Source organism: Tyto alba, unplaced genomic scaffold, assembly GCF_018691265.1.
Source record: "Tyto alba isolate M040663 unplaced genomic scaffold, T.alba_DEE_v4.0 Super-Scaffold_7, whole genome shotgun sequence".
Taxonomy (NCBI): domain Eukaryota; kingdom Metazoa; phylum Chordata; class Aves; order Strigiformes; family Tytonidae; genus Tyto; species Tyto alba.
This window is the reverse complement of record NW_024881328.1, coordinates 23,050,809-23,064,919: the sequence shown is the minus strand read 5'-3', so window position 1 is coordinate 23,064,919 and position 14,111 is coordinate 23,050,809. Positions and strand designations below refer to the sequence as shown.

The 14,111-nt window shown below is 36.3% G+C and overlaps 1 protein-coding gene across 1 annotated transcript in view; it reads right to left on the bottom strand.

Moving 5' to 3' along the window:
- MYO3B (myosin IIIB) overlaps positions 1 to 14,111 on the bottom strand; it is a 206,031-nt gene that overhangs the window by 31,223 nt on the left and 160,697 nt on the right. The window contains exons 32-33 of the mRNA XM_032989705.2: positions 12,691 to 12,754; positions 11,667 to 11,805 (exon numbers count right to left, since the gene is read on the bottom strand). Coding sequence (XP_032845596.2) covers positions 11,667 to 11,805; positions 12,691 to 12,754 — 203 coding nt within the window. The remainder of the gene's footprint in view (positions 1 to 11,666; positions 11,806 to 12,690; positions 12,755 to 14,111) is intronic.

Here is a 14,111-nt window from a genome sequence, read left to right as displayed (position 1 = left end):
CAGGTGCTAATCAGGCCTCCTTATCAGCTCCAGGCTCCACATTATCCACCCCATGACCATAGTTTCATTATTTGCGAGTGTTTGAGTCATTCCTCAGTTTAGAGGGCCCCCGCTCCCCCCCATCCCTTATCTCTTTCTCAGGTTGTTTTTCTCAGTCCCTGTTTCAGGGAGTTAAAGTCATCTCTCACAAGCATAAGCAAGAACACAAAAATATGGTTTCTTCCGAAGACTTCTTGTGCTATTTCTTCATTACCTACAGGCTCTAACCAGAGACCAATCTGGGACACACTTCCTTTTTCAGCAATAATGGATAAAAGATCTTGATAACCCATTGATAAAGGTTGACCTTAAACACTGATCTTAAATTGTCTGCCAACTCAAAGAATAAATCTTGCCCTGGTTCTCAAAAGCAACTATCAGTTCAGCTGAAAGAATCATGTCCAGAAAGCAAGGCACATCTTGTTCTGTTTCAGATGATTCTGCATAGTCATAGGACTTCAAGAAGAGATAATTAGACACCACAAGAAGCTCTAGAAGAGTGTGAACTTTACTTGGAAATCTCGCCAAAATTCCAGTACATTTGGAAAGGTAGATAAAATGCAGGAAGTCATAGGTTAGTGAATTCAGGCCTGACTCTAAAGACTCCTAAGTTAAAAAATGTTAAGCTCTTGCGTAAACCCAACATAGAATAAGTAGGTGGATGCAAACAGAGGAATAAAAATTAGCATTAGGAAATAAAACTGAAAAATTATTCAATCCTTTTCTGCAAAGACAAAAACTGACTAAAGCTAAGCTTGACTCACTTAAACCCAAACTGTTTAATTTATGCTCTCAATGACCCTCATATAATCCACAAAGAAAATTATGGCAGAATTTAACCCAGTGTGCATTAGCAGTTTAAGAGTGATTTATTCAGATACTGTTGAGATCATCAGCATTTTTACAAATGTAACTTCCAAAAGGTAGAGGGCATTACAATTGTATGGCTGCACTGGATGGACAGTGAAGTACAGAAGTGCTAGAAGTCCAGTGGCAGTAATCTCAATTCCTCCTGTATCAGTTAACTTCTGGAACGTTGTTCTAAAACTGAGTGAATTGCTTAACTGACTGCGCTATTTGGAGACTTGTGTTCTACCTTGTCTGTACTCCTGATATGACATAATGTACAGACATGCTTTGCTCTCTTTTTTTTTTGTTTGTTTGTTTGTTTAGGATCGCCTCCAAAATTCATAAACAAGAAATAAAAAAGCATAACTGAAGAAAAGATTGTATTACACAAGGGAAAATTTCCCTTATTTTAGCTGGCTATTCTTTCTATTCACAGATTTTGGACCGATTAATGCTCCACCCTTTCAGGACACACACTTGCTAAGCATAATGAAAAACTATGTTGCAAATAATGATGTAAAATGTTGCAAACTAATCATGTATTGATATGGGCACTACTGCAAAGGAAATAGTTCAGTAAGTATTACTTACCCTTCAAAAAGATTTTGCATTTCAAACCAGAGCATGAAGCATACCTCTCCTATAGCAATAAACGGATGTACTCCTTTCAAGTGCTCTAAAGCTAGAATTAAACTTATCCCTGAAAAACTTCAGCAACTAGGTATGAGAAAAGCAATCCAACAGAAAGTAGTACATTTGACTGCTCAGGTTACCAAGCATTCTGTCATTATTGAAATGAAACCTTCCCCCCTCCCCCCATCACTTTGTTATCTCATCCTCTTCTTTCTCCTTTCTCTATCCTGCTTCTCTGCCTGGGTTTTCTTCTTTGATGGCATATTCCTTCTCCACTCCACTTTTGGCTTATTTTTTATTCAATGTCATCTATCCATGTCTCACATATTTTCCCTCTATGTGAAGTTCTGTATGGTTTCATCTGTCAGGGACAGTGTCTTCTGCACTACTGATACACCACTCCCTCTCCAAGAAAAGAAATAAAAGGTTAAAAGGGTAGGTTGGTTCTTCTTTTCCTTTTTTCCTACATGCTTCCTCTTTTTTTTTTTTTTTTTTTTTTTGAAACAGGTAAGCTGCCCATCCTTGCAAGTTATAGCACAAACCGCTACAATTCTACAAACAAGTTACAGCATTTAAGCTGAAAGGTGACTGATACTGCTTTTCTGACTCTGCATGTTTCTTCTGTGGGTGGGAAGAGAAGACGGATTTTTGTGAATTAACAGTGATTTTCTTCAATGTGTGTCAATGATTAGCTTGTGCTGTGTGGTATTACCATGTAGGAAATCTCTGAATTAAAAAGTTTAAGGTTGCAAGTTGCTTAAGATGATGATGAAATGTGATGATGAAAATCCTGCTTGCAATGCCCTGAGACGTCTCTGCTGTGGCTCTCTGTGATGACTATGTTCTTCCCAAGGAATGTCTCAGAATAGACTACAGTTTGCAAATAAAAATATCTAATCTACTCATGTAAAATTTCATTTTTCCTAAAGTAGTTAAGCTCCTTTGGAAATGAAGCTGATGAATTCACCTTTCTTTGGTCCTAAATCAATGATCAAAAGGCACAAAGCATGAGCCTTGATACAGCAGACAGAAAACCGATACATACTATAGACCTGACCTAACAGCTGTTCTGAATACCATTGCAACGGGCAGACCCTTATGAGGAGGTTAAGAGCAGTACTACTTCCAATTCATCAGTTTCTTATGAATGAAAAATTAATTGGAAGCACATGGACAAGAAAGACATTTATATCACTTCATCTCTATGTCTGATGAGCAAAATATGAGGTGTGAGCCCAAACTGTGCCCTTTTAGGACATCAGGGGAGACAGGATGAAGATCTGAACTTCACCTGTCTCTGAAAACAAATCAACAGGTCAAAGATTTTTGTTATGCAAATATCCCTTTTACTGATTTTCAACTATAACAGCTGGTTGATCTGAATTTTTAAAACTACACCCATATATCCCATATATGCTGCTATTCAAATTAGCTCACAGTTCTTTTGTAGAGCTGCAGCACATTTTTTTTTTTTTAAATAAGCCTTTTAAAACCAACAAGCTTACTGTTATTCAATTGATAGTCATGCTCTTTATCATAACTAAGAATATGCAGTAAAGAACAGCATTAAAATAATGTAGAAAAAAACAATTGCAAAACTTTGCTGGAAGGCATCTTTGGTGTTTGCAAATCCCAGTACTACAAAAAGAGGCTGGAACAATGTTAATATTTTTTTTCCTTATTCTGAACGTGACTTCTGTGTATGTGCATAAGGCAAACATAAACACACTGTTGAGAGGGAGTCCCAGGAATAGCACTACACTCACAAAGCCACAGACAAAGAACCAAAGACTTCCTAGCTTAGAGAGAAAGCAACTGGCTGCAGCTGAAGGTAAAGAGCCGGTGTAGCTATCCAACCTAGAGACCGGGCAATACACGTATTCTCTGTATTTGATTCCCAAGAAAATGTAAGACAGTCAGTTGAGGAATGACATGTTAAAGATGACTGAGTCTTCTAGGGGTATTCCTGATATTGTTCAGCTTGTTAGGTATCTCTGCATTTTCCCCATTAGACTTAGCCTGGCTGCTAGAGCAGACCAACACAGCAATCAAGAGGTGATACTTAGTAATTATATAGTTGTGTCTCACCTCTTTTAATGCTGTTCATTGCTTATGCTTCCACATAAAACACTGATTTGCACAAGGCAGGACGAACCTTAAAGAAAGAACGGGTATGAAGATATTTTAAGGAAAAGAAATATTAGAATTCATAAAACTGTTCTTTCACATATGTTGTGTTATGGCTAAGATACGCTTGTTGCCTGCCTGAGCAAACATAGGAAAGCAGTTTCTCTTTCTCTCATTGGCAGCAATAACAACATTTCATGGGATTTTGGTATTCTTATCTTCCCTTGGGGGAAAGGTGTTATAACCAGGGAAGGTGGGAGCGTGGCATTATTTTTCTGGTGTACTGCCAATGTAAGCCAACACATGAGCACAACTGGCTCCCAGTAATTCTCTCCACATGCAAGGAAGACCCTTAGGAAAGATTATCCTTGCCTGGAGACAGAAATGAGCTCTCTAAGCTCAAAATTACTGCTACAAGGTAGTATTTGCTATTGCTGTATTCAGCTTAACCATTATAATCAACTGAGGTTATCCATGAGAGAACTGAAATATAAAATACTTCTAGTGAGTAGAGAGAAGTAATGACAGTCAAAGAATACAATCATTGTCATGAGCAGAGCTAATGAATAACTGATATAAGGTAATTTCTTTCCACCTAGATACTTTACAGCTGGTTTATGATTTACTGAATGGAATACCTATTTATCAAATGGTATCTATGAGTAACTTGTAGTATCTAGATCTTCACATATGTGGTTGCAAATATTTTGTCCTGAGTATCTATCCTTTATTGTCAGAGACATTATTTCTTATTTTCATTTACATTGAACAACCATGCAAATTATATACCATGGTTTGTGTTTCTAATTAAGCTGTATATGATTTTTGGCAGTTAATCACAATCATCTAGAATAATTACCCAAACTAGAATATAGTAAAAAATCTGAACACATGCAAAGTATATAAGATTTTGAAATCTAAATTATTTTCAGAAATTAATTTGTTATGGTATTTTCTGAGCTATCCCACACCTCATGTACCATTCAGTCACCATCACATTAATTATGTTACTGCTTTTACCACTGTATTTTCTCTTCACAGTATCTGTGAAGAACTGTAAAAATGTAAATAATTCAGGAAAACATACAGTGCCTTCCAGAAAGATCTGAAACCCAGCTATTACTACTTAGCTGCAGGGAATTCAGCAGAGTAAATTCATGTTTTTAAATATCAGCAAAGAACCAGAAATTATTTGGTAACATACAGCTAGCAGATGACAGTTTTCCAATAGTGGGGGAAAGTTAAAAAATTCTGCTTTCTTTGCAAAACACAAAATATAATTTGTGAAAATGTCATTAAAGCTATTCTCTTAGGTGATAATTTTGTCTGCACCCTCAAAGCTCTGCATCTACTGTACTTACTCTAACAAAATTTACTTAGATAAAATCGTGCAGTTTTTTAGAAGCAGAAGGGTAATGAATTAGGAACCACACTATTTGCATGAGTAGATCAGTCATCTGAGATGAGCTGCTGGTTCAGAGCACTAGTAACTGTGGCAAAATAATAAAAATCAGGCTGCTAGAGAACACTTAGAGATTTTTCAAGCAATAGCAACAGAATGGTGAAGTAGCGCATGATAAAAAGCTTAACTACCAACAGAGAAATGGCAAAAACAAGCGCTCAGACGAACCTGTATGCCATGGATAGAAAATGAAGACAGAAAGAGCAGGTGATCAGAAAGTGGTAGATATTATGTGTTAAGAAGAGAAACTAAACCCCTATTATTTTTTTTTTCTTGGCACAGCACTGTTATGTATATATTATTAAACTTTATTACATTTCTCATGTTTCTTACTATTATTTTTCAATATTTCAATGAGAGATCTGCAGTCTCTTTATTGCAAGGCAGCCATTACAAGCTGAATTTCAACTTGTTTTCTATAGAACAAGTACTGAGCTGTCTCTGGAGAACTTTATTGAAGTTTATCTGTGCAGTTTACTTGCATTTTGTTTTATCTCTCACCTTTGATACTAATCAGTCATGGCTGCAGGTCAAATCATTTTGCATTGGAAACAATCACAAAAAACAATCCAGAAGTAAACCAGCCTATAATGAAATTCACTGCCTAGGGCTAAACATAGAGCTAACATGTGTTTAACAAATCAAAGCTTGTATTTATCACTTGTCACTGTTTGTGTCTTTGTCTATTGGAGGGGAAAAAACAATTAAGCTGAGCAATAAAGAAAAACTTAAGAACAAACCAATTTATTTTCAGATTTGTTGGTCTGTTACTTTGGCAAAATACAGTCTGCAAATTGTGCCATCACAGAGTAGCAAAAGGTTTAACAGAAAACATCTATGGGTGAACCAGTTCAGAACACAAACATCATCAGTACAAGTCTCAGCTGAAAACTTTACATAAGGCTGAGAGAAGTTCAACTGAATTCACTTACATTTGCAGTCAGATTTTCCGAATCCACACTGGAACTATATGTTGAAGAACTGAAATACTGCAACTGAGGTACTGCATTTCTCACCTGAATGGCTAGTGAGGCTAACAGGCTCCCACTCAGCACAAATCCAGAAAGTGGAAACTCAGGCTTTCCATGGGATGGGAGGTGACGGTCCCTCCTGGGGCCTCCTGCAGGGTCCCACTGCGTGCAATGCAATGCACAGTAATAGGCTTACTTGCACCACCAAAATCCATCTGCATAAATATGCAGTCTCACAATCCTGAAAAGGTGATTATCCTTTCTTATCATGATAGAATCAATAATGATTGCTTTGAGCTTTATTTTCAGCATATTTCCTCAGGAAACATCCTAAAAAATATCTTCTCTTTCCTGTGATTTCTACTTATACACTTGTAAACTAAAATGAATGTGTTGGAAACATGATTTCTGTTTACTAAGCCCAAAGACTAGCATTTATCCCAGGTGTGAAGAGGTCAGTAATCTGGTGATACTATATTAAGGAAAAAAAGAAAAAGAAGCTACCTTTTCTTCTGCTCATGCCCAGTCAGATTTTGGCTCAAAAGCCACAGAACACTACTGTAGCAGGTTCCTTTCAATGGAAATTCATTATACAACATACCACATCAGCAACTCCTCTGCCCGAGGCTTCAACGGCAACATGGCTAATAGTAATTCCTCTGCTGTAGTGTGGCATGTGGTAGGAGAATACTGTGGAGATCTCACGGGCCTCACACATAGCTACATCATTCTCAGTACAATCAGATCATACTGTGTAACACTATCGTGGCCTTTTCAGTGTTTCCTGTAACATTCAGACTGTCCCATGATCACACTATTTTATTTGAATTTTATTTGCAAAAGAATAATCAACTCAAACCTGACCCACTCAAAAAAAAAACACCCTAAATCCTCTGCCCCAGAAACTTAGGGAATTTTTCATGCCAATGTTTTATAACCAAGAGACCCAATTCCGCTCACTGATATGATTCTACTGACTACAGTCAAGTTTTTCGTGATTTACATTCCTTCAGTGTAAAATTAGTCTCAGTGGGGGGCTTAAAAATGATGAAATGAAACTCCGGATTGAACAACCAAAAATCATTCTAAATAGATTACAAATTCTTTCACTTAAAATCCTGAATGATAGGATTCTGAAATTAATAGCATCTGTGTCAGTATCATCACATCTGCCAGTGACAACTAGTTGAAAGTCCATGCAGCATTTCATGCTACATTATGTAGCAACAGTTTTGTTCTTCATTTAGAAAGGAAGGTTTGCTATAATGGAATCAAACAGGAAGCTGAGTTACACAGAGGAAGAGCTGAATGCCTTGGATTGATCTCTCTCTCACTTGCAGAAAGTGAAGTGGCATCTTTGGTTAAAAGGCATCCAGATCTTGATACCACACCTTGTGTGAGATACTGCCTGTTCTTTACCATAATGCCTATTACAGTCATGCTGGGATATTGACTTTCTGTGAATCAAAGGATAAAAAGTGCCCCCATTTCCAAATTACTAATGGTTATTGCTTTGCTGTAGCTGTTATCTTTTTTAAAAGAATGTACAAATAGGAATTAAATGAGATCAGAGTTAAAATTATGCCATGATGTTAAACTACCATGCAGAGTAAGATGGTTTCCCATATTTAAGCACCTTTCACTTGCAAGTGCAAGATATCAAATCAAGACGGTACTCTAGGGCTGAGATTGGGGCAGTTTAGAGTATTTTCAATGATAAAGTCTGACTCAAAGAAAACTCTACTCTGAAGCAGACCAACCACCTAAGTACATTCTCTGTGGTTTGGGTGTTTTAACATGATTATAGTCCTGGTAGAATTAAAGTTGGATCATTTCTTTAAAACCAGAGTTAGGCCCTAAAAATGAACAAAGTCTTCATTACTTTAAATTTCTTGTGTTAGGGTGATGAACCTGTAAATATCATCTGTGTGATGATAACCACAGTGTAAGTTTTGCGGAATAATGTCTCCCATGCCCACAATGTCCCTTACTAAAACTTGTCCACAGTACTAAGGTGGGCAGCAGCCTTTCTCCGCATCAAGCAATAACTTAACACCTTTCATTATCTATTTGCTGTCCATCAGTGCGAAAAACAGTGATTACTTCCACAGCTTTCTTCAAACCCAACAAAGCTACATTCACCAAATAATATTTTTGTGATTGGTTTACTAGAAATGAAGAGAAAAATGACCAACATAAAACCAAAAATACATATTGCAAGGAGAACATTCAAAATAGATCACTGATTAGTGGGAGTCCAGCTTGAAACATGACAGGCCCTAATTTCCACTAGTTTTGATAAAAGAAAAGATTAAGGAATCTAAAATCAAAAGCTATATTGCCAATGGCCTATTGACTTTTATAACTATAGAGCAAGTTGCACTACCTCAGCCTGTAACCAGATTCTGGTTACAGACACTGCAGATTGCATAATTTCAGATCTCTCAAGACCCTGGCAAATTTCTCTACATCTCACAAAGTTTCAGCATTGCAGACAATAGTGTGAGGTGCAAGGCATAAATTGAACATCATCAGAAGACACATATTGTTCTCTCACAAGAGAATGTCCATGGCCAGTGACTCTTTGCATAGTTTTTCACTTGTTCAAAATGTCTGTGCTAGCATTAAGAATTATGTCATTCTCTGGTCAATGCACAGATACTACTAGCTTTCCTTTTACGAATATATTTCCTTTGCACCTCAGAAAATCTGTCATATTTACTTTTGAGGCAAAGTTACATTGGTCCATTTCCTATGAAGCACTTGCTTCTCATTAATAATTTCAAACATTCTCACTATCTCTGTCCTCTAAGGCAATACCACTACTTGGTCTCTGGAGATTATATTATTTTGATTCTTTCAGTACTACTCTATCATGACTAGAATAATTAACTTCTGGCTTAATTGTTACTATTGACTGGACACTTCACCCAGGCAGTTTGTCACAGCAGACACCCTGGAGGGGATCCTTGGCTTTGCTACTCGTCCTGCCCCACCACTCTGGTGAGCCCAGGGGGATGCCTGGGCAGTGCAGGGCCAGCCCCTGTGGCTGTGCAACCACAGTGCATGCACTGATCTTGCACTGTATGCAGTTTGGCCATACTGCTCAGACTTTATATGTGTAAGAGCTTTTGAAGTGAAAAAAGAGGCTTTAGTTTCTGCATTAGTTACAGAGTACAGTCTTCACAGGATCTTTGTGGAAATTTCCTGGTCATTTTCCTTTGCCAATCTACTACCGAGAATGGGCAGCCTGTGCTATTAAACAGCTGACAACAAGATGTGAGTGAACAGTCTGCTTGATTAATACAAAAATATATAAACTTATATCAACCGTATTTTCCCTTTTGTGTTCTGTTCTCCCTTGACAGAACTAGAGCCTCACCTACTGAGGCTTCAAGATAAATACTGAGGCCTCAAGATAATACTGAGTCCTGTCCTCCCTTTATGCTTAAGCCTGGATATAGACTCCCTCTTTCAGCAAACATCAACACTACTTCATAACTGGGTCATAGACCAGTGCAGAAACTTCTCACATTCCCTTTTCTGTTGGCCTCTGTGTTCCACAGCACTACCACCACGCTGACTAGTTTTGCCTGTAACATAACTTTACATTAACATACTTTAACATAAATAGAATTCAAAATCAATCTATAAAATTGCAGAATAATGTTTCACTATGAAAAAGAATAGTCTTCACATTGTTTGGACCACCTAGTCTACAGCTTTTTTTTTTTTTTTGTGAATAACGGTTTATGTAGTATAGCCCAACATTATAAAACTCACGTATTTTATACATGGTCTTATTCCATAAAGATATTTGCTATTTCACTTGGTTTTCACAATAGGTCTAACAATACTATCTTCTTAAAAGTATACTTCACACAGTAAGACTGAATACTGATTGAGCAGCATGTGAAAGCATCTGAATTTCTGAATGCAAACCATGCTTTTAAAAGCACCCAAGGAAGTTATTATTCTTCAGCAGGTTTACTTCCTTAATAGTTACTCACTGAAGTGTGATTTATATGATCATCTATCTGAATACCTTAATGCTTAACTAGGAAATTCCTTACTTCTCTGTATTTGCATGCTTATTCATTCACACATACATGTTTCTTAAATAGTTCAGAACAATGTTGCATTTCTCTCTTTTTCAAATTCTATTCTTCTATCACTTCACATTTTTTGAAGTCTCTCTAAACTGCTGGCTTGATAATGGTGTCATTCTGCCAGTTTTATTCTCTCTAATTGTTTTACCTCAGACACAGTGTCTTTGATTTCAAGGAGACTAGTTGCAGGGTAACATACAATATCCAGTGAGAGTAAGGATGACAGATTTGGGCCCTGACTGTTTTCCTCAAGAGGATTTGCTGCAATTAAGATATTTCCGTTTGACAGGTTTATTGTTTAACATGTAATAATTTAAGATAGTAATGCACACATCCCCTGCAGTCCCACACTATGGATTCAAAATCCATATGGACAGAAATGCATGAAGAGAGAATAATGGATTTCTCAACCTGCTGTGTTTACACACTATTCTGTTTTTAGCATGGAAAGCACATTATGCCTGTGCAGAGGACTAAAACCATTGAATTTGCATGATTTCCTGTAACAGAAGGATCTCCCTATAAACACCTATCTTCTTACCTTTACATTGTAAATTGTTTAACTGAACTTTGTAGAGTTTAAACACATAGATTGCAGGATTAGGGCTCATGTATTTGGATAAATATTTGTAGACTTACAAGATGAAAGGTGTCCCATTAAATATATAAACAGAAATGTTAATATATGGCACAAAATTATAAACAAGTAATTTTCAGTAATATCGTGGAAATTGGTGTATCAACATTTATATTTTAGCTCTAGTTACAGATATCTCATTATCAACCTACTTCATCTCAAACCGTGGAAGGTTTTCTGTGATCCAGTATTAAAGTCTGTATTCATGGATTTGCAAGGACACAATGACTACAATAATAGAGAAAAGTATTCTTATAGGTAATGATTTCCTGGAATATTCAAAGGTAAACCAGTTAAAACTCAACAAATGTTATAACGTTTTACTTCAAGTTTTTAAACTTACTGACCATAGTAAAAATAATGTATCAGCAAATAAAATAAAAAAACATATTGCACAGATTGCAGAATAATTGCAGACTGTCCTGTGTTGCTGACTGAATTATAGTGTGTGTGAACAAACAAGTTGTCTTTCATTCTGCCAAACATGAGAGATTTCATTACTGCCTTCCACTTTTGAGGCTGGAAGGCAAAGGAAAGCTGAAGCTACTGAAAGTCAATTTGATTTCATTACAATGGTATTTTGAAATTATTAACCACATTTTTAGTAGAAACTGTATTTTAAAAACCTTTATACTTCTGTCTCTGTAACTCGGGTACTTAAGAGCTTTTTTATATTTTCAGGTTGAAAATGTGTAAAAGAAAGTTAGTTCCTTTATGTTTCCTACCTTCCAAGGGATTGTTGAAAGACCTCATTAATACATAAAGCAAGTTACATGCTGACAACATGTAGCTTATAAACAGTAAATGAAAGATCTCTGTTACTTTACTATATTTCTTACCTCCTTTTTTATGTGATCTCAAGGGACTTGACGACTGAAGGTCTGCAACTGACTGGGATTGGCTAATTGATTGTGAATCATTCATTTTGAACAAAGGTTTTTGAATAAATGGAGAAGCAGAAGTCTCATCCAAATCCATCTGGAATAAAGAATGCTCGTTTAGGTACATAAGAAATGTATTGAACCTACTCTGCCATGATAACTTACAGTTGTGATCTCACATAGAGCAACTTCTTACTTTCTATGACTGTGAAACATCTAATTCTAGATTTAAGTTACACAAGATTCTTGTGGCTTTCAGCAACATTGACTTAGCACCCATGTCACAAACATTTGTTTACTTTTTCCATTTAACTTATTTATCCCCTTTCCTCATGCAGTTAAATCATAGCATGCACTATATGCTGATTTCCTCTCATAGTTAATTTGTATCTTTAGAAAAAAGCTATAGGAAGGTATTAATCTGCTTAACATTTCTAAGTACATCATCCAAGGGATTTTGTTTTTTTAATCTTACATATGCTCAGCAGAGTTACTGGCAAAAAACTGTACATTTTCTCCATTTCATCCTTTCAACATCAAATGGTAAGCAGCAAAAATTGGATCAGACTTCAAAGACTATGCTGTGCTCCAAGTCACAGAGCGACTCCTCCATTTCACATATTGAATTCGAGCAGGATATCAAAGTGCTACCAAAGAACCTCAGGTCCTTACTAAAAAAGAGTCTCTAACATCTGTAGAAAGTGAAGTGCACAGACAAATCACCTCAGGGAGCAGCTAGCATTTATTCTCAGCAGCAAATTTCCAGCCTTTTGATTCTCTTATTCACTGTACCTCCCTGTCTTTCTACAGAACTAAAGTTCTTAGCAAGCAGGCTTTTGTCTCAAAGACTTCAAAACATCACTAACGGTTTCATGTTCAGGTGGCTACGCCAAGCAGCCATGAACACATTGCAGAACTGTGGAGTCAGGAATATGAAGTTATAATGTGATGTTTTTTTAGAATATAAACTTAGTAGTAGTACCTTTTTTGTTTGTTTGTGAAGAAAATCAGGCACCTCAGGAGAAGACAGGTTACTGGTTTGCTGCCTAAAAGCAAAGAAAAAATAAAATATATAGTTTAAATGTTGTAATTTCTTCATTCTTACAAAAGGTTTACTGGCATACACATTTTTTTGTTGATTTTTCCTTTTCCCCTTCCCCCAATTTCTAAATATGCACATACAATCAATTCAGAGAAAACACAGACTGGTCCCATTTCCTCTTATAAGGGAGTGCATGTTATTAAACACAGTAACAGGCTATGAGCAATGAATTTGTCATTAAAAATTTGTGCAGAAGTGCATATGTGTAAAATGGGTTTATGAAAATTCTATGAAATTGAAGACGTATTAAAATTAATTTGACAAGATTTTACATTAAACTTTTTTTTTTTTTTTCCCCCAGGGCTGTGAAAAGCTGTTTGCACAGAATTCAAACTTAGACAATCAAAATTTGATAGATGTGGAAGAAGTAAAACACATGGCTTTGTGTTCTCCTAAAGCCATTTGGGTTAAGCACAGAGCAAGGAGTAAGAGCTCTTAGATTCTTTGTCTAGATCTGTTATTATTTTACTAGTAGCACAGACTAATTTAGGATGGAGAAAAATAGTTAGTTTTGGAGTTATTCTGACCATTACGAGTGTAGGTCCTGGAATTTGGACTTTTATCATTTAAATGCTTTTGAAAAAGTTAGAAACACTCCTATATATTCCACTAGAAAGAATACAGCTCATTTTGCAGAAATAATGTATTCCTGGACAGAACAAATTTAACATTTCCAGCATGGGCAGATGAAAAATTCCAAAGGGATGGGGAAGAGAAAGAAAAAAGATGACACTGAAAAACTGTGCCCAAATTTCCATTTACACCTTTATAAATCATGAGTAACTATTTGAACTTATGAACTGTAACTAGAAGCTCATGACAGCAGAATCAGGTCCAATGGCTTCCACTGCATGCCACAGGAATTGCAGACCTCCTATTTCCATCACAAGCAAAAATAACCTTAATGTTTGCTGTGATTACAAGTAGGAAAGTGGAGCAATTAAAGGAAAGCAGAATGTCTTCATACCAGGTTTTACTGTGGAAAGAAATTAAAATTAATATTTAAAAGATGACTTATACAAGGAATGACAGTGTGGTATTGGCAGAAACTGAAATTATTCAAGAAGGCAATTATGGACCAATGTGAGAAGTGTGTGAGCAGTAAATCACCAGAACCTGATGGCATTCATCTGAAGGTTCTGAAAAAAAAAAAAAAAAAAAGGTTCAAAATGTGGAGATACAACCCTCTCAGGCAGCTATCAATGAAGAATAGAATCACACTAACATAGTGATTTTTTTTCCCCATTTCTTTTCTTTTTAATCAAAACAATCCAAGGAAGGTTTTGTTACTGAATAACTAA